The sequence below is a fragment of the Astatotilapia calliptera genome, chromosome 16 (genome assembly GCF_964374335.1).
Source record: "Astatotilapia calliptera chromosome 16, fAstCal68.1, whole genome shotgun sequence".
In the NCBI taxonomy this organism is placed as follows: Eukaryota; Metazoa; Chordata; class Actinopteri; order Cichliformes; family Cichlidae; genus Astatotilapia; species Astatotilapia calliptera.
This window is the reverse complement of record NC_137437.1, coordinates 19,930,053-19,957,495: the sequence shown is the minus strand read 5'-3', so window position 1 is coordinate 19,957,495 and position 27,443 is coordinate 19,930,053. Positions and strand designations below refer to the sequence as shown.

The window sequence follows — 27,443 nt, the reverse complement described above, 5'->3', positions numbered from 1 at the left end:
TCCTACAGGCATTGAATGTGCCACACTTTCCCTGCTCTGACCTCTGACAGGAGCTCGCGGATCTGCTCCCTCCTGTACAAACACGGAAGCAGCATGGCGTCCAACAGCAGCGGCAGCGATAGCTCTGACAGGCAACGCATTGCACAGCAAAGACTGAGTGTAATTGCCGGACATTTACAGAGACCGGTGGAGGGTAACTCGGGCATCCTAGCCGCGGAGTGCAAAGCCCAGGGAGACAAGCTAGATGTCTCCAGCGAGCGGAGGACTGTGCCGAGGAGGAGGTACGAGGCTGTGATGGAGCGGTGGACGAGGGGGGCTTATCCGCTGTGGTTTTGGCTACTTCTTAAGTCAAACTTAAGTGCATTACCAGCTAAACATGAGACATTTGGGTGGCGTGCAGCGGTAGGCTGGTTGCTGTCTCCCCACTAGACATAGATGTCTGTTAGAAACGTAGCTGAAGCGGAGTTTGGTTAGCTTCATAGCTAACGTTTCTAGGCTACAGAGCAGCCATTCATTTGCTAAGGGGTGGGTGCGGCTAAGTGTAGGAGGAAGAAGTCGACTTTCTTAAAGTTTGCCAGCTGTAACTTTCATCCACTCTCGAAGTACATTCTTTTATTTGTTATGTAACTATGTTTCCTTTCAGTGAAGTCCTTAGTGTTTGATTAATCCGATTTGATATTCATTAACTGTTACTGAGCTGTCCGATTTAGTGGGGTTGATAAGCGGTTCTCCTTTTTTTGGAGTTGACCCGTTAGCAGGTTCACCAAAATTTTGTCTCTTGTGAGAAGACATCTTGGGTAAAATAGTAAAGCAGCCTGCAACTAAAGTGTAACAACAGTCAGAGGAGACAGAGAAACTTCTGTCTCTTCCGTTTCTCTGATTGGTCAGGACAAGTGGTGGTCTGACTTTCAACCTATTAGCAGCCTAGTGCCTTTTGAGGAACCCCCACCAGAGCACTGACATCTAGTGTCTGTGGCAGATAACAACAGCTAACACAATCGGCAAAAGTATGTGCATCTGGCCTTGTAATGCGTGCCCCTTTCAGGCCAGTATGACACAGTGATAATGCGGCTAAATATTATGTCTTATACCCCTGTCTGCTATACTTGTGATAGTTTGATAGTTGAGGAAATGCAAAGCAAAAACAGTTACACAGCCACTAGCTATCTGCCAAACTTATAATTCAAAGAATCAATTGACAATGTGAGACTAAACTAGTTATATGGTGTTAGAGAATTTCTGTTTCAGTGGTATAACTACACTTCTTTCATTCAGTCCTGTTAGTGTCTCATTTAGAGTGAGGCAGCTTATCTTGTAATTTAAAGACACTACAGCATTACAAATGGAAGCCGCAGGGACTCTCTTATCAGCAATTACTTGGTAAGACTAGGGAAAGAATTTCCTTGTGGTGAGAGGAAACCAAAGCGAGATGCCAAACACGTAATACAAGAAACACTTGGAAGGTTGGTTAGTCCCCATAGACTGGAAACATACAGTTCCAGAGCCAGAGGTGCTTAAAGATGATGAAGTACAAACTGTGGCGGATATGGTATTTGAAAATGTTTTGCATCACCCCTTTTTGCTATATTTTGCTAGGCAAATATGAAATTGGTAAAGGAATTTATCGAGACATGTACAAACATACATGCAAATACAGTATATAAGTCAAAAACAGTTTGTACATTTCTAACAGCTTGAAAATCAATATTTGGTATGACCACCTTTATTCTTCAACAGACCTTAACCTCTCTTATTTAGCACTTCTTGTCATTTCTTTTAGTAGTCTTTGGGAATAGTTCTTCAGGCTTCTTGAAGGAAATTTAGAGCTTTTTGTTTGGTTTTTTTTGATGATGGCGACCTTTTGTTCAGCCATCATCTATTTTCTATCAAGTTGTTCCCACAACGCTTCAGTAATGTTGTGCTCTGGGGGGCCCAATCCATGCCTGATAGTTTTGCATTGTGTATTTGTTCTATCCAGATATATAAGGTGTGCTTTTACTGCTTTGGCAGTGTGTTTAGAATGATTGTCATGCTGAAAAATAAAGTTGTTGTCAATCAGATGCTTTCCAGATGGTATTTCTTGGTAGATCACAGTTTTGACAACACTACTGGCTTAAATGTAGTTCCAAACATGACAGAATCTTAACCATGCTTTACAGATAGCTGTATATTGTTATACACCTCTCCCGACCTTCTCTGTACTATTGATAACAATTTAAACCAAAAACCTCACATTTGTAACCATCACTCACTGAGACCTGTAGCCCTTGATTTTCAGCCCAGTTCTGGTGTATTTTGGCATACCTCAGTCTTTTTTTTCACACTTTCCCTTCTTTAAGAATGGCTTCTTGACAGCCACACTTCCACTGAGACCCTTTCAAATGAGGCTTCAGTGAACAATAGATGGATGAACTGAAGGGCCAGGTACATCTCTCAGGTCCTTTGCTAGGTCCTTTCTGGATTTTTTTCCCCCAGTTTCTCAAGGACATCACTTTTTTATACTGTTTATCTGGTAAAGATATCTTTTTTTTGTCCTCGACTTTTTCCTCCAGTTTACTTTTTAAGGTTAGGTGCCAAGTTTTTGTGTAATAGCTGGTTGGGAATCACTGTGTTGCTGCAAAAAATACAATTTAAATTTTTAAATAATTATGTGTTTCTGTGAGAGGCTGCTACTAAGTTTTTTGGTAAGTTTTTTAAGGACCTATATAAATACAAGTTGTTATTATTAGTATGCTTATTTTTTATTATTAAAAGTTTTTAATAATAGAATTTCAAAATTGATTGTTAACTTAGTTGATTAGGCAGCCTTTTATCCTTAAATGATTCATAGGTCAGTTTTATCGTGTAAGATAACGTTATCTCACTTTCTTTTGTTACAAAATAAGATTGTCAGGCATACCAACAGTAAAACCTGCTCTAAATGTTGCCACAAGATTGAGTCAGTCTTTGAATCGGGTTAAGCAATTACCTGCAGTATCATTTTTTTCCTCCCTCCCCCAATGTTAAGTGGATTAACAAACAGAAAAAAATTCCTCTGAATATGCTCAGGTTCAAGAACTGGGCTGAAAATGAGTGAAAAACAGCCAATACCCAAAGAAAACTATAAAAGACTTTTAGAAGTCTGAAGAACTATTGCTTAAAATCAGTTAAAAATACAAAGGTCTTGCTCTTTGGATGCTAAATATAAAGAAATAATTGGCAACTCAAGACTTTTTGCACAGTAATGTTGATGGCATCTAATAGTAACCTATAAATGAATGGAAAATGAAAGCGAAAGAGGAGAGTAGGGAAAGGTACCTAATGCCTCACGGCAGGAATCCAGCAGCCTGAGCACATACCAGCATAACTGGTGGGGTTGTTAGGGTCACCTGATCCAATCATAATTGTAAGTTTTATTAAAAACGAAATGTAAGATTCATTGAAAGATGTGATTATATCCTGTTCATTCGGGGCTTTGTGTGTGATGGGAAGCATTTTAGCTTCTGTTTTAAAAAGCATGTTTAAGCAAGAATCTTGATGTACAGGTTGTGTGTTCTCCTAAAGCGGCAGTTGACAAGATGTTGTGTCATCACACATGTAGTAATCTTTCCGTGAGAGTGAAGTAGATTTCTGTCACGCCTTTGGGCTTTGTTTGCTAGGTACTAGAAAGTAGTACGAAGAGCAAAAGTCATGCAGGAAACGGGCTGAGCAAACAGCTTTTACTTGTGGAAGGCATTTTTCAGTCAAAGCATGCCTCATTCACTACGACCATCACATTAACTAGATTGCATCATTTTAAGGCAACTTTACTTTTTATGGATCAGAAATGTTTGCACGGATTTGCTTCTCTATCTGTACAACAAATGGCGTCAGCTATCTTTAGACCAGGTTTTGATTAGAAAGAAACACTTGGAAAAAATCTTTAAGGGAGGATAAAAGAAGAAACTTTTAGAAGTACAGCTTCCAGGATGGACAGGAATGTAACAGATGTTGTGTGGAGACAGAGTTGGGGTGCACACAGACTATGTCCACCCAAGCAACCCTGCCCCACAATTTAGGAATCCTTAATAGCTGGAAAGAGAGTTTCTGTTTTTTGGTACCTGTACTTTAATAATAATGATAATAAGAATGGATTGCATTTATATAGCGTTTTTCTAGGCACCCACTATTCATTCACTCTCACATTCACACACTTTATAGCCACAGCTTCCCTGGGGCAGACTGACAGAAGCGAGGCTGCCATATCGCGCCATCGGCCCCTCTGGTCAACACCAGTAGGCGGTAGGGTAGAGTGTCTTGCCCAAGGACACAACGACCAGGACAGAGAGAGCAGGGGGATCGAACCGGCAACCTTCCGGTTACAGATGAGCTTCCCAATCCCATGAGCCAAGGTCGTCCCTATGAAAGTTAGTAGTCTGTACTTACTGGTTTACTGCCAAACACAATGCCCAGCTATGGAGACAGTTTTATTTCGCATGTACAGCAGCTATTACACTCCATCAGTGGTGGTGAGGATTCAATAAAGTATGACTTAGTGTGTCACTCCTGCTCGTAATTTAGAGAAAACCCCATTTTGGCATGTGTTAATCTTAATAATGGCTTTTATGCCAACAGTAGCATGCCATCCCAAGTGACCCGTGATTATTGATCTGTACATGGTTGTACAGCTGTCTTTCTTTAAGAAGTACAGCACACTAGCATTGTACAGTACAGTCATAAGGCGGTAAAGCCAGCATTTGTATTTTGATATCTCAGAACAGTAACAGAATAGTGACAGTTGTTGAAATTTACATCTTTGCAAAGCAAGCACAGCCACGTAGTATCTGTTGGCTAGTTCCCAACTTGGTTCCTGTTTGTACAGTGGAAAACACAAAGCGTAGTTGGTGTCTACGTGCCATTTTTGTTAAGTGTAGCCTGGAAGTTCAGCACACACATTTAAGTCTAATCCTAAAAAGCTGAGGAGTGTTAAAAGTAGCCGTTGAAAAATGTCTGATTGGTGCCATAAATGTAAAATATCTAATGTATTAAATGGAGCTCAAGGACTGTATGCTCACTTCTTCTGTGGATGGACAAGTTGTTTGAATGTGTTGCCTTTGCAATACTAAAAGAGCCATGTGTTTGCTAACCTGTGGGCAAAGCATTTGGGTGTGCCTGTCTGCAGCCTCCCATTTTGTAAATTTGCCACTTCATAGCCACCTCAGGTTAATGGAAAAGCTGGGAATGGCTTAATAAGATTAAGGGATATTCTATATGTCTGGCTTTTCAGATAACATCATGAGATTGTCAGGAAGGATGCTGAGCCAGTATCTAGCCCAGAGGGACTGGGATGGCAAATTAACCAGGGCACCACACCCTGGAATAATCCCCACATGTTCTATTGTAATTTTGAGTGATAATCTGCCCAAGTCCTAACTTGTACCTAAATTCATTTTTTTCACAGACAGGAGATTATGAAATGGAATGGCTGGGGATACAGCGATTCAAAATTCCTGTACAACAAGAAAGGCCAAGCAGAATTTACTGGAAAAAGGTAAAGTATGAGAAAGCAGCCAGCACTCTTAGGTAAAGCTTATTCTTATCTGTTGGTGGTCATTACTTGGTCTCATCCACTCCCTCTAATCTAGTGTTAGCCACTGTGTTGAGCTTTAGCATTCATTCTGTTTGTGTAACTTGAGGCTGCAGCTTTGCATTGATCTTTTTTTTTTTTTTTTTTTTTTACAGCCCACTACTTGAACCCAGCCTTTGAAAATCAGTCGCTGTCTCTGTGCTTGCTTTGTGCTCACAACAATGTGGTGCTACTGCCACCTAGTGGTTGGCATTTAAACTGTTTATTGTCATCTGAGAAGGTCACTGGTTGTGATTTTCAGCACTCAGGTGCCCATTAGCAGAAACAACTCACCAATTTCTTAAAAATATAAGATGAATATTATGCTGGCAGTCATGTGTCTGATGGTAAATGCAAATGTAGGTGTAAGAAAAAACGTACTTTTAATTGCTGCAGATTCCCAGAAACAACTGTTACTCAGTTCCTCTGCATATCCTTTATCCATGCCTGCCACGACAAGAGCAAAGGTGTAGGTGGGTCTTGTTTCCATAATCATCACAGACAGCTCTGGGAGAGGTAGCTGTGCTTGTGAGACAATCAAAACAGAGAACTGGCACAGTATGTACGAGCACGTATTATCAAGCAAATTGTTTCCTCCTGTGTAAGCACTTACCATAAAGCCCTCAGGGCTTTCCGTGCCCTACCAACAAAAAAAGCTATCTGGGTGTTGTATATCAGCTGAAGCAAGGGTGACGTCCTCCTTGGCTCGCTTGCTGCAGGAGGGTTTTTTTTTTCCTCACTTAAATACTGCATATATTTTACAAAGGTACACCATAGTCCCCGGATGGGCCCAATCTGTGACACCAGCACAATTATGAAAGTGATGGTAAAGGAAAAGCAATAACAGCACTGTCACTGCTGCTCTGCTTGTCTAATAACCTCACTGGACTCAGATCTCATACTGTATTCTTATTAGCCACAGGTCTGGTTCTCCAAATGAATTTGCCCAGTCAAGCATGGAGATATTTTCAGTTTCAGAGTTTCACTTCTGCTGCATTGAAGCTAATACATGAGACTCGGTTGATTATTTTTAATTGGTAATTCAAACTTTCTTTCCTCTTTTACACAATCCAGGTATAGGCTGAGCGGTATGATCATCCCCGGCCTCAGAGAGTGGATGGAAAGCACGTTCGGTGCCAATCTGCAGCACAAAACTCCAGCAGCAGTGAGTAACAGCTCCTGTTTATTTGTTGCGACTTCGATGAATGGCATTGTGCAGAAGCCATAACCGCTGTGGTTTGTTTTGTTTAAGCCAATTCTGAATAGCAGTGCTGTCCAGCCTCCCACTCTAAACGAGGCCTTCTTGAAGGAGCTAAAGTCCACAGGCATTCCCTTCTCTCATGACGCTGAAGACCGGGTTTTTCGCTCTCATGGTAAGGCAGAAAAAAGTCTTTTAATGTCTGTGAATTGTAATTTAATCTGCAACATTTTTTTCATTTGTTATGAAAATATTTTTAAAATGGTGACGTAATTTCATTTTTAAATTTTTTTCCAGGCCATTGCTTACACGAGATCTTTGCTTTGAGAGAGGGGAAAATTGGCCGTGTTCCAGATTTGGTTGTATGGCCAAGTGAGTTCAGAAGCTATGCTGTCACTGTTAAACATGTGTATATATAATTTCTTTCCACTGTGTGTCTGCTTTTCTCCTCCTACATAGCATAACTGATCCCTCCTACTGGCTTAGGTGATTTAAAGGGTTAATCTCTGCAGCGGCAGGGATATTAATATGTATGAGTAGAAGCTTAATAAGAAGCGTCAGGGGGAGGACGGTTGACACCCAATACTCCACAGTCTGGCCCTGCATAGTACACTCATGAATTATGATTCTGAGATTGGTTTTCTCTTGTTATGGCTAGCACTATTTTATCATGCAAATAAATGTTGACTGATGGTTGAAACTTGATTAGCAGCCTCCCAAATGGGAAGCGAATCACCAGGCAACTGTAGGCACATTCTCATCCACAGTGGCTAATCCCAAGTTTTAACTTTTCCAACCGTACAAATGCACCCTCATCTACTAAATGTGCAGTAGATGTTTTGAGCTATAATTGCCATTCCTCGGTAGCCTCTACAAGTGAATTTTAAGTGGATGTTTAGTTTGTGGAGCTGTAATCCTTTGGCCTACGCTATGTGTTTAATTGGATGCCCAAATGCAGTAGAATGTAAGCATTTCTCACTGCCTCTTAAAAGCTCTCGAGGCCAGTCAAGCACATCCATGTACTTTGGTATTGCTGTTCATCCCACTCACTCACTGCCCCAGTGTGAATGTATATGGGCTCTGATTGGTTAAAATATATCTGTATTGATCTAGCATGTCCCACCCAAGAGAGTGTAGCTTCATGCAGTTTGACTCAGCCTGAAGAAAGCCCGAGGCAAATCAAAGGATGCCCTGTCTCCCCGCTGCCCCCCCCCCCCGCTCTAAAGGTTCACGAAATATACATTTTTACGTTGTCAGTGGTATGCAGATAGTGTTATGTGCCATCATTTTTTCCCTTTCCAGTGTGTGCATGCTTTTTTAAAAATATTATTTTATGAATATTTAATATATAAACATTGTAGCAGATGGTAAAAGAGTTATGTTTCAAAAAGACAAAACAATCTTCTATGTTTTTTGCAGACTGTCACAATGATGTAGTGAAAATTGTGGAGCTCGCATGCAAACACAACGTTTGTTTGATGCCATATGGAGGTGAGCTATGAAATCAAAGGCGTTAATCTACATAATTAGCTTTTATGTAAAATTACTATGGGGCTCTAGTTTATTTGCATTTCGCAACTTGTAACATATAGTGTAATTTCATCCATCAGTTATCTGTTTTTTATGTGGGTGGGTGAGGGCTTAGTGAAAGCTTTATTATCTATATTATAGATGCTGCTGTTAAAAGTAGAGCAGTGGACACTGCACTAATTGTGGTGGTTACAACCATAGGAAATGATTGTAACTTTTTTGTTTGTTTTCTTCTGTCAGTCACTACTAAAAAATGTCATGCTAATAATATGGGAGAAATAAATCTTACGTATTGTTAGTTTTATTGCAGTTTGCGAACAGGTTCGTGACAATCATATCAATAAAAGTCAGTCATTCATTACTGCAGTGAAATCCTGAAGTGTGCAGACGTGCCATAAGAAAAAATTATATATTGCACCTCAAGGATGAGCTATTCAGATGGTGCTTTTCCTCCTGTAACGTGTCAAAATGACTGCTGTGAAAAGGAGTTTTATTGTAACAGTGGTTTTTATTATCTCTTAGGAGGGACTAGTGTCTCTAGTGCCCTCGAGTGCCCCCCAGAGGAAACTCGTTCCATCGTGTCGTTGGATACCTCACAGATGGTACGTAAACACCTGCGCGATCAGCGTTAAGGACAACTAAACTAAAATCAATCTATCTGATCTTTAAAGTTAGAACAATAATCTGAAAAGAGACTGAGAGAGAGTCAGGCTGGATCAGTATACTTATTCATAGACACCAGGCCATAAGCTGAAATGGATATTAAGATTAATATTCAACGTGTTGTTTTCTGTGTCTATTGTTGATATCTCTTCAGGTTTGGATTACTAAAAAAAATGTGTCAAGTAAAATTGTGTTTTTGGCAAAACATGATTGTAGTAATAGTACATGTACATTATTTGGGCTCAGGAATTCCTTCTTTTTATCAGCTGATAACAGCCAAGTAATAGTGGAAACTGTTAGTGTGTGCTACAAGCTATTGCATTATGAGACTGAGTGTTTCCAGTGTTCTTTTTTCCCATATACATCTTTTTTTTTCAGTAACATGAGTGCAGCCAGAGTTAGAATTGGTAAATTAGTTGTGTGGATAGGGACAAAACCACCAGCCATTAATCTCAATACAATCCCAAACAAGTCCCCATAAACATGATAATCTTTTATCGGATACAATATAAAGTGGTGAAAATTGTCACTGTACAGTAAAGCCCTTTGATCCATGCTCACCCAGAGGTGATATGCAAGCTGTCTACAAGCTCCTAGCTCACCACTCATTGAGTTTGCTGCCACTGACATCAGTGACCAGCGTTCTGTGTCAGGGATCAGAGGTCAGGTGTCTCCAGCTGAACCACATGAAAGGAGCAATGTAGTAGGAACGTAACGTTTATTAGCTCTGGGGACTAATTTATGACCTCCTATAGGTAGGGCTAAGCCTTTGGGAAACTGACAGTTGTCTCCCATCCTTGTCTGCACACATTCGTCCTCAGACGTTTTGATGAAAAACATACCGTGTTGTAAGCAAACTGTGAAGAGACTGTCTCCACAGCCTGCTCTTGAGTGCAATGTTTATGTCAGATGACAGACATGGCGATATACAATATGTGTTTGAAAGCAGCCGTTTTACACAAAGGAAACAGCTTTAAAAAAACATTTCTCCCAAAAAACTTTGTGAAATATAAAATGTATGTTTATGACGTCCTCAGACATGTTGTTTGTTTGTCACAGAACCGCATTCTGTGGATTGACGAGAAAAATTTAACTGCCCATGTGGAAGCTGGCATTGTCGGTCAGGATCTAGAGAGATTGGTAAGTACTGCTCGCCCATCCATTTTAATTCACCGAAAGAGCTTACGTTAATATAAAGCGTTGTGCCAACAATCAAGCTGTGCGCCTGTTCCCTAGGAGGCTGTCTGTGCTCATTCACCTTGGTACTCTTTGCTCAGTAGATCTAACAGGGTGCAGGAAGGAGTTTGCGGTAGGAGCAGAGCGCTGAAGGGGAGAGATTAGAGTCTGAGACGGTGGTCATGAGCAGATGGCACCATCAAGCTAATTCAGAAAAATGGAGAAGGAGCAGGCGTTTGATGTAGAGGAATGCGTGAGCTGCATTTAAAGCAGACTCCACCTCTGCATTTAGACTGGGCCGATTTCATAGAGCAGATGGGTCTGCATTATAAACTGCCTTCCAGAGGAATGCTGTGATAAAACAAGGCTTGACTTTACCCTTGTGCTTCTGGGGAGCATTGTTGTTGTACTTTAAGATCTTAATTATTATTACTGTTGAATGTTCCGCCTAAAGATGCAATCTTTCAGTGCTACGTCTGCCTTAAGGAGAATGTGTGGGCTCCCAATGACCTACACATTCTCCTCAAAGCCTTGGGGATAGTGAATCTGATGAATAGATTTCTCAGAAGTACATTGTTATTACTGCATGGCAAGGAACAAAGCCATACAGTGTGTTTTCTGTTCTTTTTTTCTTTGTGGAAGAGGAATGTGTAAGCAGTCTTGCCTGCATAACTCATACACTTAAATAAATATGTAAAACTTACTATTATTTTAGTTTTACTAACAAAGGCTTGTGTGTGCTGGATGTATCAAGTTTACAGGCATTATTTTGCACATGACAGCAGAGCTGCTGTCAGACTAAAGAGAGAGAGATCAGTGCATTATTTATTCAGTCTTTCCACTTGGTTTATTTTGGGCCATTATAAAACCACCAATGCCATAAAACCGCCGTTTTTACATTGCGGTATAACTAGAGCAGTGACATGCAGCAGCAGAGGTGCAATTATATTTTCCCTTTGCTTGCGCATTCTCTTCGCTTGTTATTAAAACATTCTCGTGGGTTTACGACATCATTGTTTACCACACATTTCTGGCTCCCTTTTAAGTTAAAAACAAACATGTTTTTTTTATATTTTTCCATTTTATTGCAGCTTAATGAGAGCGGCTACTGTACAGGACACGAGCCTGACTCCATGGAGTTCAGCTCCCTGGGGGGCTGGGTAGCAACCAGAGCATCAGGTATGAAGAAGAACATCTATGGCAACATTGAGGACCTGGTGAGTGCGCAGAAACCTGTAGAAAGAAAATTATTACATTAGGTTTTGTGGGCTTCACGTCTTTAAGTTTGGGCAGGTGTTGTTTGGTTCTAAAGCTGCTTTATCGCTGTGTTCTCACTGAATAGGTTGTCCACATAAAGATGGTTACCCCACAAGGTGTGATTGAAAAGAGCTGTCAGGGACCTCGCATGTCCACGGGGCCGGATGTTCACCACTTCATCATGGGCTCGGAAGGTTAGATGACTTTCTCACGTTATTCCAGTTCAGGAGTGCATGTGGGCGTGTGTGCAGTTGTGTAAACATGCATGTCAATGTGGGTTTGTGTGCGTGTCTTTGAAACCTCTGTGATAAAACGGTAACATCAGGATGATTCTCATGCTCTCCGCTTCTTACACATTTACTAGCATTGGTGGAAATGTGATCTGGAGAGGTGTTAGTTAGGAACCAGCAAGTGTCCTCTGCTCCCCATCTGCACTGTCCTGTCCTTGTGAATGCCCACAGAGAATACTGCCATATGTCAGGTTTCCCCTGCATAATGAAGAGGTTCAGAGACTCTTGGCATCGTTATGTTAAACAGCTGTGGATACAAACTTTTTATTTGCCCTACAAAGCTCAGCAATCTGCTCCTCGACTGGGCTGGGACTGCTACAGAAGTCTCTATTTGCGTTCAGCGAAACTGATCTCAGCAACAGTATCATACCAAGAAACAGGGTTTGAAGGTTGGAAGTTGTGTCCTGACCGCGCAGATTAACTGTGAGAGGTCATGTTTTGACTGACAGTTGCCATATATGGGTAGTTTCAAATTAAGCTAGCCACATGTATTTTTACTCTTTATGACTCAGCCACCACAGAATTAAAGATCTTCTCCAAAGAATTTTGCTCTGCCTTAAATACGTTTGGCACTTTACACTTCATGGCTTGAACATGATTCTGCCCTAGTAGACTGTAGGGTGCTCGGGACAGCCCTGCAGAAAAACTTTTGTTGTGAGATGACTGCAGTGTCCAAAGTATCTGGTACAAATGATCTGTGGGCTCTCAGTTAGGTTGTTGATGGTCCTTCAGCCAGATGCAGAGTAGTTATAACATACTAATACACATAAGTTACAACATACAAAGAGCTGAAGTGAAACCGAGCAGATCTTGGATGTTTGGTTATGCTTCTCCCATTCCTGGTGAACTCCTGTGAAAAGCCTGTGGCTCCCTTCCCTGTTCCAGCCCACTTGTCAGCCAATCAGCATTCGACCTACGCATAGCTGAGCTCTGCACTGTTGGGTTGTTGGATGCATGGGAGCATTTTTGCATAGGCTGAAAACCCATCTCCTCATAAGCTCTCCATGGGCAAATACCTACAGAAGTACACAATGACCAAATCCAAGAATTCCTTTCCCAAAGGATGAATTTCTAAAAGATACTTGCAATGGGTTCCCTATTATTTATGCACTATGAACCCTTAGAGCCAGACTGTTTTATCTGCAAATACTATTGGCTTACAATAGCTATTTGTTGATCTGTCCATATCTGCATTTACATCATCCAATAAATTTAAATTTAAAAAGTAAAGAAGAGTTGGTAGGAACACAGTTCAACCATGTAATGAGTGTTACATCTTTTGTCCACTAAAGGGCATTCTGCAACTTCCCTGCAACGTGTTGGAACATCACAAACACATCGAGCTGATCCAACTAAGTGAACAACTACACATAAGCAGATTTCCATAACATCAGTTATATTTCATGTATCTGAAAGAAAACCTCAGCTGATTTGTAAAATATTGGAAATTTAAATCACCAAATATCAGTATCAATATCAGTCTTAAAAATCCTGTATCGGATTAAATACCATGTTACAATCAATATCAGAATAGTGTTTGTCTTGCTTACTGGCCAGTTATACAGCCAGCTGTGTGTGTGTGTGTGTGTGTGTGTGTGTGTGTGTGTGTGTGTGTGTGTGTGTGTGTGTGTGTGTGTGTGTGTGTGTGTGTGTGTAAAGCAACTCTAGCATCTTGATGGCATCCAAAAAATGTTACGTTTGTGAAACAGTGGACTTGAGAACAACAAGCCTAGTTTGCTGCTTTTTCTGGATATGAGTCTATAAAAGATAATCAATTACTGAAAGTGAAAATAATAGCAGTCTACTTGTAATACATAGCTAGATATTGCTTACTCATGTACTCACTCACATGGTACAAATATTTTGAATATTGAATAATCTAATATCACAGTAGCACATTTTTTCTAACATGCTTCATATCTTCAAAACCCAAGCTTAGAGAAGGAGCTTTTTTGCAATTAAGGTGAGTGAAATTGAAGATGCTCTTGCTTCTGTGGTTGCTACACTGAGCAGAGATAGGACAGGACCACACCTCAGTGGTAGAGCATGTTGTTCTGGGAGGCCTAACTCTTTTGCTAAGAGGTCACACCAGCACACAGTCTCATTAAAATTATCTACCTCCTCACCGAAAGAATCCCATCCTGGTGTCTGACAGTAGGCCACAACAACAGCAAAGCGCCACGCTAAAACCCTCAACTATGCTCTGCATGTTAAGTGGAACGCATCCATTTCATTAGAAATTACTGTGAAACCTCAGACTTCTTATTCTCTGCACAACAACGGGTCTGTGTATCTCTCTGACCTCGAAGTAACCTGAATGCAAAGTAGTTCTTCCCCCTTGCTATAGCCAGTGTAAACAATGATTGGAATGATCAATGCTAATCCTTTTCTCTTTTAAACTCCCCTCAACCATGCAGAAAATACGATATGAAACCAACTAACGCTAACCTAATGTTGAGAGTTAAATGATTGATTTAAAGCAGTGGTTGCACAATGGTCAGTGGCTTTTTTGGTCAAAATATTTGCTGCTAAAAACGCTCTTCATTGTGAATATTCCCTTTCCGCAAATACGTAGCCTTTAAGATGAGGTTAGTCTAATAGCAAGAGTTCCAGTAAAGTTAGCTTAAGCTGCACTCAGTATTTCATTGCATCTGTCCCGAGAGAGTTTTTCCAGCATTGCTGTTCTTATTGCCTCCATTTAGCCCTCACCCTGGCTCCTCCTACAGTCTTTCTTTCTCTCCTTCTCTAGATCCCCACCCCTCTCTCATTAAGTGGCTTCTCCTGCATGCTATCAGGAGGGGGGGGGGGAGAAAAAACCCTTCTTGGGGTGAGGCCCAATGCAGTCACGTTTTCCAGTGTGCCACTAGGGAGCAGCATGTGGCATACAGTGTCACATTAGAGGCCTCATTAACAACCATAACAGGCTGATGAAGCCTCCTGATGGACTGTGTTCATGGGGGATACATTTATAAATGAACGTGATCTATAATGATACAGAGTGCACAGGGTGCAAGAAAGCAATTTGGATCATAGCAATAAAATTCACAAACTAGCTCTAATAGCTGTTGTTCATTGTTGAGTGTGTGGAGAAAGTGTAAAAATGGCAATTACGTGTTGTGCAAACCCATCAGATATTCTCTTTTGTTGTCCAAAACCCTTAAAATGTTTGTACAGTTCACTTTAAGAATAGATGTTTTTAAACTGTGCTTGTGTTCTTGTAGAAAAAGCAATGTTTTAATTTTTTTTTCACTCATTGTAGTTTTCATTTTTCATCTGATAACAAAAGAAAGCATTTTGATTAGCCACATCTTTTTCAGAAAAGTCATCTGAAAGCAAGTGCTCAAAGATTGAGCTTAATTCAATTTTTTTTATTTGCTACCCATAGTTTACTTTCAAATAAACATTGGGTATATTTGAACCAAGTGGTGTGAGGATTTCAGCAGCAGCAGCAGGTAATTGTTGAAAGCTTCCAGGTCATGAGGTCAGCCACAGGTTTCCTTCTACCTTGTGTGCGTGTTGCTGTTGTTGGTCTTGGTGCCTTTGATATACCCCTGCTTTACTTCCTGGTGTTCTTAAGCTGATAAATCTCAGTTATCCCCCAGTGTGTGGTAGAAAACCAGATCTGCTAAGTGAAATGTGAGACAAAGGTCACCAGAACAACCCCTGGGACATGTACCAGAGCCCTGTAAAACAGTCTTGAGTTCCGCTTAAAGCGGGTTAGGTCATATAAACTCTGGGAACTGATGTACGTACTTTTGTTCTGCTCAAAATCTCTCACTGTGATTTTCCACAGGAACCCTGGGCGTGGTTACTGAGGTTACAATGAAGATTCGTCCCATGCCGGAGTACCAAAAATACGGCTCTGTGGTGTTCCCTAATTTCGAGATGGGAGTTGCCTGTCTTCGAGAGGTTGCCAGACAGGTAACAGGTTAATCTCCCCTTCAGCATGTTGTGCTCTGTTGCTTCATAAAGCCATGTCTCAACATGAGATGGAGGCTAGAAAGTTACTGTGTTTGAGGTATGCACAAAATAAGCACTTTCAGGTCTTCGTTTTACCTCCTTTAAAGCTAACCTGGCAGAAGAAAGCAGGGAAAAACTGATTTATAGACCAACTTGCAAAGGCATCTGACGTCGTCAGACCTCATTTGGCCTGAAGTGCTGTCTCAGAGAGTCTGTATACTGTACATTTAGGACAAATAAACAAAAGCTATAAAGTCAAAGCTCTTTATTGTTGTTCATTCGACTAATTCGGGCCAACTTCTTTTCCCTGCAGAGGTGTGCCCCAGCTTCTATACGACTCATGGATAATGAACAATTTAAATTTGGTAAGTTTTATTTGGAGTTCACATTTAAGCCCATCTCAGTTATCACCTCTTTATGTGTCTATATGACTTTCATTTAATCTACAAATTCTCAACATTAGCTTTTCCCATTACAAGTAGGACTTAATTTGGCTAGATTTTTATTTTTTGTTTTTCCAGGCCCCAATAAAACCTTTGGCTTTGATCAGAGAGCTTTGCAACATGAGCCACATGATGTGGTTTAATCATTTCTTTAGTTTCTCCCATTTTATTTTGTTTGGTGTTCCACCTAACCATGAACGGCACTTGTGCAGCAGTCAATGATGTCACAACGGTCCATGCCACTGAATCGTTAAATTGATTATTATTTTTGCAACCGAATATCTGCGCGCACACACACACAAACACACAGTTTGAAGCACGATGAAAAATAAACCCGACCAGAATTAAGTCATTATTGCACTGAAGTTTTATGATGTTGTTTCTTCGGGTCCAGTGGAATGCATCTGGCATTCCCAGAGATCGCTGCAAAGTTCCCCAGTCTCGTGGGATCTCATTATCTTCCCTGTATTTCCACTTTTCACAGAGTAGGCACTTCCTAGCCTTACACAGGGAAGACAAAGTGACCAGGATCTTTTTTTCTTTTTCTTTTTCTTTTTCTTTTGGGAGGGGGGATAAAAACGAAAACTCATGGCACTATGATGCATTCATGGATTTAGTAACTTGTCCTTACTTTTTAATAATGATTACTGTGGAGAAAGTTTGTGTACTGTATAAAAGGGTTGGGGTTTTTTTTTTTAGTTTGAGACTACACAAACAATTTAGCTCTACCTGTATTAATATATAAAAATAAGGATTTTGTATAAAGGAAAGATAATATAAACATATGAACATATCATTTTTGTTCATTGTATTAGCAATTTTTTCTCTCTGGATTTTGAGTATTTAATTAACGAGTATGATGGCTGTGAGGGACCTTAAGACCCACAATCACAGTTTGGAATGGAAACAATTAGGACACTAAGTGATGAAGAGACTTGAGCATAGGGGGAAATAAATGAACTGTTAAGTCTCGGCGACATCACCCATGACTTCCCTGCTGTGATTGATAACCATCCCATTGGCCCCAGCCCCTCATTTTCCCTTGTCCACAGGCGCTTTTGTGCGTCCGATCAGGAATAAATCAAAAAGGGTGGCTGAGGAAGACGGATATCACTGTGTCAACCCCACTTCCCTTCGGAAACTCTCTGATTTATAGTCGCTGTCGCTCGCAGCCACTGGCCAGTTGTGAAGTTATTCAAATGTTACCATTTATTTCTTCTTCTTTTGTTTGCAATTCCAAATATATCAGAGTTGCTTTGCTCTCTCAGAACACTGGAGGATGCAAGCAGAAGCAGAGTTTGCCTAATTTGTGGGAAATTTTGTTTTATTTACTTTAGGGCTTCTTTTAGGTGAATTAACTGAACTGATTTTAATCTGATATTTAACAGGTCATGCCCTGAAGCCTCAAGTATCTTCAATTTTCACTTCCTTTTTGGACGGGTTGAAGAAATTTTACATCACCAAGGTAAAAAATAACCAGGGGTGAACACTGTAAGGTTCTTGCTGCAGGTGTTTTACATGAAAAATGAGCCTACCTCTTTAATTCTCAGTTCAAAGGGTTTGACCCCAACCGCCTGTGTGTGGCCACCCTGCTGTTTGAGGGAGACCGCGAGAAGGTCCTGCAGCATGAAAAGCAGGTTTATGACATCGCTGCAAAATTTGGGTGAGTAGTGGCTGCTGAGTTTGGTATTTTTACATCTTTCTTCTATATCTCTATATTGTTGGATCATTTAAAGATCAGAAAGGTTAGAAATGTGCCATAAGGTGAGGCTTTATACACAGTGGTGGCGCTGCTTTCAAGCAGCCTTGGAGTAGCAGTGATAAGAATTGAGAAGCACAGTTACACACTTAAGATTTGTTCTTCGACTCAGTAGCTTGTCTCGATGTGGATTGATGGATCACCTCTGGATGTCCTCCTGTCAGGCTAGCTTTAATGTTAAAGTAGGTGTGAGGTGGGCAGAGATAGTAGGGCACAGCTCCCCTTAGGACAGCACAGGGCCACAAGACACAGCTGGGGAGTGTTTGGCTCTTGTGATTGATCATGAAACACATCAATAAGGACTTTCTTGGAAATCTGTTACCAGCCAGCCAGAGAGGAAACCTCCTTCATCCAGAACCATTTTTAAGCCCTCAAAAAAGAATATTCAGTTCATTTGCCATCTGTGTAATTGTTATGAAAATAATTACTTTTATTTATTGGTGAATTGTAATTGGTAAACGGTAAAAGGTTTTTGGAAACCTAATATGAATATATCTGTGTAGAAATCTCATATAAACATTTCTCATCTATAACTAACTCCAAATAATCCTGATGCACAGTTTCCTCAGACATTTTTGTCTGTTCCCATTATTTTGCACAGCCACATAAGAACACAAAACCTCGGTCCTAATTTACTCAGATCCAAAATCTTCCACACACAACAAAAGAAAGAAAGAAAGCTTTAAAGTTCAAAGATGGATTTTTATGGTAAACTGGACATTTAAAAAACTGCAGAAACATATGAATGGATAAAGATATCAACCTTTCATCTCAGGTAGACCACAAATGTGATATGTTTGGTCTGAAAACTGGCTGCAAGGATTTGTACAAGATTTGCACCATCATGAGTCATGACATAGCCAATGCATAAATGTGTTAGTCATTCATTAAAGTGGTTGTGGCAGTAACCTTTACGTTTGCAGATATTTCACATCTATGTGAAGCGTTTGTAAATCTATAGATCTCAAGTGTTCATACAGTTGCTACCAAAACGGACTCTGGATTTTTAATATTTTTTTTAGTTAAGAGAAACAATAAAAAAGTCCAGTGTTTCATTGTAATTAATATCTTGTGCAAGGCATTCCCTGTTTTGCCAAATGTTTGATCAGTATTTGATTGTACATGCCATACATTATATTCATTAAGTCTTATTTGACACCATTGTAGCATTTCATGTTTGCTTCTATTTTAGGATCTTGCTGAGGTTCAAACAATGGTTTTGTGATAGAAAGGGGTTAAGCCATACCAGCCAAAACCTGTCAGATGCAACATAGTCTTAATAATTGCATTATTTTCATTAAATGGCCATCACCCATCAGCTCAAGTGCCGGTGATGGATTGCTTAGGTGTGGTGAGGAACGTTTCCTGCAGTGATGGGAAACAGGAAGAAGGGTGAAAATCAATATAGTGATTTTCTAATGAGCTTGGCCTGATTAGTTTGGATGGTAGATGAAAATGTGATTACCCACCGCAGGTGATAGATGTGTGGCTGACCTATGGCGATGCAAGGAGCATAGCGCCATTGATCTGTACATTGTTGCACTGACAGCCTCCAAGACAGCGGTTGTGAGAGGGAGCAGCCGGAGCAACAAAGCTGAAGAAAAGATCTGTTAAATATTAACCCTGATGTCTCCTCGCAGGGGCCTGGCAGCTGGAGAGGACAATGGGCAGAGGGGCTACATGTTGACCTTTGTCATCGCTTACCTCCGGGTGGGTCACTTCTCTGGCTTTTTCCCTGCCTGAGCTGATGGGCAGGTGGGGCAGGCAGGGAGATTGCAATTTGACAGCGGAGAGGATAGCGAGCAGCAATGAAAGCAGCGGAATATGACCTCGGGAGGGCTTTGATTTGATCTGGTCGCAGTTGTTGTCAAGGCATTGAACAGCAGTAGAAGAGCACAGTAAATGCAGACAGAATGACAATAGAAAGTTGACTCAGGTCATCCCTGTTAGAAACCTTTCTGATAATCATCAACAAGCAGGGTGTTTAAATATACTTAAGCAGGTCATCAACAGCTTTCTGCTTTTTAGTTTTTAGTTTTTTTTTTATCTCAGTTGTCAAAAGTCCTTCCTCAGTGGCTCCATATTGTAGATGTTTACACATTCGCCCAACAAGCAATAATCCCGATTTCAATCCCAGGAGGAGCCACAAACCCTTTTGGGGTTGCATCGGAAAGGGCATCCAGAATTTAAAGCCCTTTTCAATAAAGCAACAGCTTCTATTCAAAAATGCCTTTTTGCAATACAGGTCTGAAAATGTCTCGTTGAGATGTCTACTACTACTACTAGTTATTTATGTAGTCATTCTTTATATTCTAGTTTTATGATAGTGGTTTGTTCTGTTGAATGTAAGCCGGTGGTAAAACATCACAAAAAAGCCCAAGATAATGTCTTTGTTTTATCGGTACAGAGAAGAGAAGCTGCTTTCATTTCTCTTTTTTTCCTTTAAAAAAGAAAGTTGTGCATTGCCTTTAAAAAAAAAAAAAATCGATCGAATGTCACCCAGCTCATAAAAATAAGAAGCTGTGGTTTCAAAATAAGATCACAAGCTTGGAGGATTTCTGCATACGCTTGATTTACAGGGTTACCACAGTTCTCATAAAATGTGCTGAATCACATTAACATATAAGCCTGCTTATATATGTGCATTTCATTCCAACCAGGACTTGGGAATGGACTACTATGTGATTGGCGAGTCCTTTGAAACCTCTGTGCCTTGGGACAGGTAAATACATTGATTCACTCGCCTCCTGCAGAGTCTGCCCTGAGCGTCCTAATCCTGTTTTTCCCTTCCTTTCGTTTATTTCTCCTTGCCTCTGTCTTTCACATTCACCTTCATGCCTGCCTTCTCCCCTCATTAAATGACCCTGCGTTGGTGGAGCTTTTCCTCCTCAGCATACAAACGTACCACTACTGACATACTCACACACCCACACACATACATAGAGGGGAGAGGTGTGTGAGTGTCCTCTGTATGTGTACCATGTACTATGAGTCACAGGCTCATCTCACACCCATGTACTGTGATCTGCATTTTCTACATGTTTTCATTGTCCTGCTTTCTCACACAACAAACAGGAGCACATGCAGGCTCCTTGTTGTGTAACATGCCTGATGGGGAGAGACCAAGAGATCAGGCAGTGAGGCGAGCATATGTGCCTGGCTCATTACCCAGCCTCCTCCCCATCCTCCACACTCCACGCACGACTGCAGATGCTTAGGACTGGCGGCCATTTCCACACCAGTGGGAATCTCTCCCACAGTGGTCTTCATGTTAGTCAGTCTGGTCTCTACCTCCTGCCTGGTCTCTTGCCTTTCTTTAATGTTTTTGGTCTGTCTTTCTTTTATTATTTATATTTTTGCAGTGCTTGGTTTTAAATACACATTGTTGTCATGTTTTAAACACACAAATATCAGCTTAAACTCCTATTAATTTTCTTGTCTTTTCTTTCTTTCTTTTTTTAGGGTTTTGGACATTTGCAGAAATGTAAAAGCGCGCATTGTGCGAGAGTGTAAAGACAAAGGAGTTCAGTTTCCACCATTATCCACATGCAGGTAATATTTAAAAACAGTTTCCAAAAGACTGAGCCTGTACAAGCGCTCTGCCAGTCTCCTCACCATATTTTAATGTTTAACACTAGTGCAGAAACGACACCTACAGTATAGATTTCATATTGTTCTTCCCATGAAAAGAACACAACAATGCACTGTGTGTTCTAATTTGTCCAAAGGCTATTAAAAATATGACACTCTCAATCAGGTCACACATATGTAACGAGCTCAGGTAACTTATTAAACAAGCAGGGCAGTGTAGTTTTTAGCAAATGATACTCAAGGATTAAATGGTTTTCTTGTTGGATGCTATTTTAAACTGAGGAATAAGATGTAGTTGTTTGTCACAGTTTGTAACAGTTTTTGAATTGTTTAAATTTTACAAATATAAATGCTTGTGAAAAAAATAATAAACATCATGCTGTGATAAAATATCATCACATCAATCCTTTAAATGACATCTATACACAAATAATCAAGAGCATTCCCCAAATGAAATATTTTGAAGAAGTCGGTCCAAATTAGAAACAAATGAAAAGCAAAGAAAAAATAGAATGACTATCAGTTGCTAACTTTTATTGTTTGACAGCAAATGGCATTCAATCCTAAAGATACATTTCAGTTATAACCTTGGAAGTACTGAGGTGCATACCAAGTGTGACCCCTGTTGAGTTTGCAAGAGCCACGGAGACAATGCGGTCGGACGTTGTGATAGACAGACGGCGAGCTGGTTGAGGAGCACCAGGCTGCTGCTCACAGATTGCGGAAAGATTAGGCCTCAGCCTGATTATGCTACAGCCATTCATTTCCCGGCTGCAGTCTGTCACATGATTGATTTGTCCATTTAACCTCCAGAACAGTGAGTGTGCCAGGTGATGGGCCATGTCAAATGAACAAGGGCCCAGCACCCTGCTCCTCCAGAGGGAGCAAGGCCAGAGAGAGAACATGTAAACGGGAAAAGCAGCATTATATTCTCAACACAAAGGTTGTTACACAATATGTTCGAAAACCTGAGCGTAAGCTGCATTTAGTGGTGTGGGGAAAACACAAATATTATGATGTCAGTTGAATCACCCTGCCTGCATCATACCTGAGGAGTAAATGTGGCTCAGATGATTCAGTAAAAGGATTTGATCGCCATTTATTATGTGATAATGTTGTGTTATTAAAGGCGATAGTGCTTCCACGCTGCCTCCGCTTTCTGCTAACCATGAATGGAATTGAGGTCAGAGGTTCGCTGGGGAAAACCAAACCTCCCACTGCACTTTGTCTTCCGATTCCAATAGAAAAGAATCATTTATTGTATGTAAAATGGAGCAACTTGTCAAAAAACTCCTCCTTCACATGCATGTAAATTGGATTTTCTGAGAGACGGTGGAAAGAGAAAGATTAAGGTTTTTTCCGCTCGTTTGAACGTGTTTCTTTTTCGTGCAGGGTGACTCAGACGTATGATGCCGGTGCCTGTGTCTACTTTTACTTTGCCTTCAACTACAGAGGACTCAGTGATCCAGTGCATGTGTATGAACAAGTGGAGGTAGATCCAGTTTTATTTTTCTGCACATTATGCCAAAAACTGTTAAATAAAATTAGAGCAAATTGCACCTGATGTGATAACATGTTGAAACGCCAACACCCATCAGAACAGATGTCAGAATATAACATTATATAATGTATAAACTGAGTGTTGTTTTGTTTTTTTCCCCTCTTCACAGCATGCAGCTAGAGAGGAGATCCTTGCCAATGGAGGGAGCTTGTCACATCACCATGGAGGTACCCAGAGCTGAGAATTTTGTGCTTAAAATGTAGAGCCTGTTTTCACAAACTGCAGAAAGCAAGTGCATATAAATCACCAAAAAAGCACAGTGATGTTATATTTGGAGATTCTCGTGTTTCAGTTGGCCAGGGAAAAAAAAAAGTTTTGTACTGAATTGCGATGACAGCATGGCGAGCCTACCCGGCGTGCTCTTCCACGCTGGCAGCCAGTCGTGCTGTAAATGTGCATTTGGTCGTGGATCTTTCATCGCTTCCTTCACATTTCCAAAATCTGTTCCCACAGCTCAGATGAATGACTCTGACTCGGCTATTTGTTCATTTCAGCAGTGACCAAATGAAACGTGAGCAGGGGAGGGCGGCGAAACAACTCTCCTGGCCCCATCAGGGCTAACCGAAACGGCTGCCTTATCTATATTGCCATCCGCCTCGCTGTTTTCATACATCACTTGAGGCTATTCATCACACCTGTCAAAAACAGTATGTAGTGAATCAGCTGCGATATTAAATCACAATTTTTCCTGAAGGCGGGGACGGGTTCAAAATTAAAAGATTGCTAATAAAAAGGAGGCAGCGGGCCGGGGTAAATGATGCCGCCGTTATCGCCGGCTGTACACTGACCTCCAAACGGTGGCCCGGCCACCCCGAGCGGCACGGGGAGGTGACGCTGGGGAGAGGGGGGTGGGATATTGATGCAGCTACCGTGTGCGAGGCCCATTCTGTAATTGTGATTAATAACAGCGGGGCTCGCTATCTGGGTGCAGACAGGACGGTTTGTCTGCCCACAATCAGCGCTTGACAAATGGAGCTAGTTTCCCTGGGTTTTGTGTATCAAACAAAACAGATGTAGTCAAGGATGGTGAGGTGGGAGGCCAGTGGAGAAAATATACATTTTTGTGGCCCTGTATTTACAGCAGGTCAGCACGGTGCTGCGTGGGCATACGAAAGGGAATCTCTGCATGCAGAGCGCTTCGACCCCTTTCACTACAGGACGTAATACTCACCTAACAGCACTGTGTGTCAGCTGCTGTCCAGGGGAAAACCATTTTTCATGAAAAAGGAGTCAGTTTTAACAAACTGGCTTTAAAAAACCCCAAAACAAACATGTTAAATGTTTAAATATTGGCCAGTGCTTAAAAACAGAACACCAGGAGAAATGTCCTCTTTAACTAGGTCACCAGTGTCGCAGCAGTGAAGAGTTGTCGGAACATCCATCACCAGGAGAATCATCCATCTATCAACCCTGCACCGCAACTCCTCAACCAATACTCCAGCTTGGTCATATCAGAGGAATGCATGGCCACTGCCTTACCCTGTCTGTCATGTCCTGACCCCCATTTGTTAGAGAAACCCCAGGAGAGCGAGAGCGGGGTGTGGAAGCGGATGAGCCTCAACCCAGCTTCTCTCTTCTTCTCCAAATGAAGGCCATTCGAGGGTGCCCAGCGTCTTCACCTCACCTTGCGGCTTTCTTTTTCTTTTCTTTTTTTTGCGGAGATTCTCTCTCACCTGCTCCCCACACTGCACTTCCACTCAGGTCACTGCTCTCAGGAGGTAAAAAGAATGACCTGATTTGGTGAAGTTCCGCGTTTGCCATTCGCCCTGAACTTCCCCGGGCTTTTCCACATGGGAGAAATGTCAGTTGTTTGATTTTTGAGAAGGAGGGGGGGATTTTCTAAAATAGCTACCTGCACTTCTTTGCATGTCTCAGCTGCACACACCAAGCCTGGTGAGATTGATTGCAATAGCAAGCAAAAAAGAGAGAATATGACAAGATAGATGTGTAAATTATCACAGTGATGGAGGCAATGATGCAGTCCCAGCACCTTCTGTTTTCTCTCCTATTCCTGAGAGGAGGGTGGGATGGAGGTGGAACGAGGGGAAAGAAGTGGGGAGGAGGTGGTGGTGGTAGAGAGCTTGGTACTTTCTTAGTTATTGGGTAGCAGCTGATTGGTCCCCTTGTCCCCATCTGGAGGTTTGTGTGGTATCAGAGTCCCCAGTGACCCCGCTGTCTGCCCTGTTTTGTCAGGAGACGGGCCTCACTAGCCTCATGGCTTATCCCCATCTGGGTTTCCTGGCCAAACTCTGATAACATAGCGTTGTAACATGTCAGGGTGGCCCCTTTTTCTCATCTTGCCCTGGGAGCACGGGGGGGGTAGAGGCTGGAGAGAATCGTGTGGATTGGGAAAGGAAGGCATGTGAAGACACGTTTTTGGGGGGGTTTTTTGGGTTTTTCATTTCGTTTTTTTCCCTTTTGGCCTTTATAATCTTATCTAAACTGATTACACTGCTGGTTTCACATGTTTACACAGAGAGCAGCACCTGTTCTGAGCTGCTCTGTTCTCAAGTCTATCTTTTTTTTGCGTGGGTGGGTTGTAGATATCGAGTATTTCTTTTAAAGTGACACGACGTCAAAAGTTAAAATTTACTTACTTCCTCTTTGCTGGACTGTTATTAAAAGACGACTTTTTCCAAGAATGAAGCAGCTTTCCTTTCCCGGATTTTTAGTTATTAGTATCACACTCTGATAATGACTACTTGCTCTTTTTGAACTGATTTTGCAGGGATTAAAGCTAAAACAGTGACCGAAATGATCATTCTCACTGCTATTATCTCACATTTTTCAGTGTTTTACACTGAAAAATGTGAAAGTTGCCTGTCAGCTTCCCAAATCCCACATTATCCCCCCAAAAAGTTGCACTGATAGAAAACAGAGAGAAGGTGAAAGCTTCTCATGTATCATTTATTATTTAAGTACTTGGTTAGGCCATAAAAGGCAACGTTAAACTTGAAATTAGATCAATTTTCGTGACTGTGCCGAAAAACATTTGACATGAACCTAAATCTACATATTTGGGGTTTCTTGGGTCTACTGACCAGTTGAGTAAGTCAGTGTTGTTAGTCCCCAGTAGCACCACTCTTTTCCTCCTCTTATTGCCAAATACAAAAATATAAATTAGTGCTTTAATTTGGTTACATTTGCTGTTAAATTCTTCTGTTTGAAAAGTTGCCGGCTCCACTCTGCGGGACCCTGTCAGGTCCAAATGCTTTGGAGAATGTCGAACTGGACAGCTGGTAAAGTAATGGGCGCTCTCACTGGGCTTCATGCCGAAGGCAGTCTCACTCCTCAGGTTGGGGGGTTTGGACGACGATGATGAGAGGCCGCGAGGAGCGGCTGAAAGCCAAACTCCCGCTGACAGAGTGCCATTGTGTTGGTGCTCCACGGCTGGCTGTGGCACCCTAATGATGATCGGGCCAGTGTTGGGGCATAGAGTGACGTTCGGGACAACGGAGCACAAAACCCTCGCGGGTCAGCTGGAGGAGTGCGGCCGTTGGCACAATGAGACAGAAAACGCTCCCGTGACTGTGGACAGGGGGGGATTGGAGGGGAGCGGTGGCTCAAAAAGTGAGGGAGCCGGGGACGGCCCGCTCCAGCCGCCAGCCGGCCCCTCCTCTGGGAACACACAGAGCCTAATGAGTTTGATAGTCTGCTGAGCTCCATAAATCATGCCATGCAAAACATTTCTCCTCTCTGAATAAAAGCATTTATCACCCTCTGTTTATTCACTCACTCTCACAAGATTGATTGGCTCCCAGCAGCCTGCTGAGCAATCAGCCGTGCCGATTCCTCTATTTCTCCCCCTCAGTCGTCTTCCTTGGTTTTTTTATTTATTTCTCTCCTCTGTCATTCAGTGGGGAAACTTCGGAAGGAGTGGATGAGAGAGACCATCTCCAGCGTCGGCATGGGGATGCTCAGGTCTGTCAAGGACTACGTGGACCCAAATAACATCTTCGGCAACAGAAACCTCCTCTAATTAAATAATTCTGTCCATCTTTAGCTAACCTTTTTGTTTTGTTTTCTGAAAGCATCTTGTGCATTTTTGATTAATAGATACTAAATGTGATTTCAAAACGGACACAGATCTTTGTCATCTACATCAAAAGTGTCATCCGGTGCCATTTAACGATTCACCCAGGCTTTTTCTTGCTTTGACTTTGTATTGCACTTAATCTGCTGTAACAATCATTGTCGTCCATGTTGAAGCTCATTTTTACTCGTGTCACGGTCTCATCCTCCTAAGCCACAACTGTGATGCAACAAAAACCTTCATTTTTCATCACATTTTCTTTTGTTAAACTGCTAAAAATCCTTGCCAACATTAGCAGAAACAATTTGTCTACATGATCCTGTCTTGTGTGTGAGTCTGTGTGTGTGTGTGTGTGTGTGTGTGTGTGTGTGTGTGTGTGTGTGTGTGTGTGTGTGTGT

The 27,443-nt window shown here is 41.5% G+C and overlaps 1 protein-coding gene across 1 annotated transcript; it reads left to right on the top strand.

Annotated features, from left to right (window-relative positions):
- On the top strand, positions 1-27,443 carry agps (alkylglycerone phosphate synthase). The gene is made up of 20 exons (XM_026144708.2): positions 1-281; positions 5,420-5,509; positions 6,659-6,749; positions 6,837-6,957; positions 7,080-7,154; positions 8,202-8,273; positions 8,835-8,914; positions 10,035-10,115; positions 11,243-11,368; positions 11,494-11,602; positions 15,492-15,619; positions 15,972-16,023; positions 17,490-17,566; positions 17,652-17,764; positions 19,501-19,570; positions 20,521-20,582; positions 21,323-21,412; positions 22,844-22,943; positions 23,122-23,179; positions 26,870-27,443. The coding sequence occupies exons 1-20, from the start codon at positions 16-18 to the stop codon at positions 26,989-26,991; spliced, it is 1,983 nt and encodes a 660-aa protein (XP_026000493.1). The 5' UTR covers positions 1-15; the 3' UTR covers positions 26,992-27,443.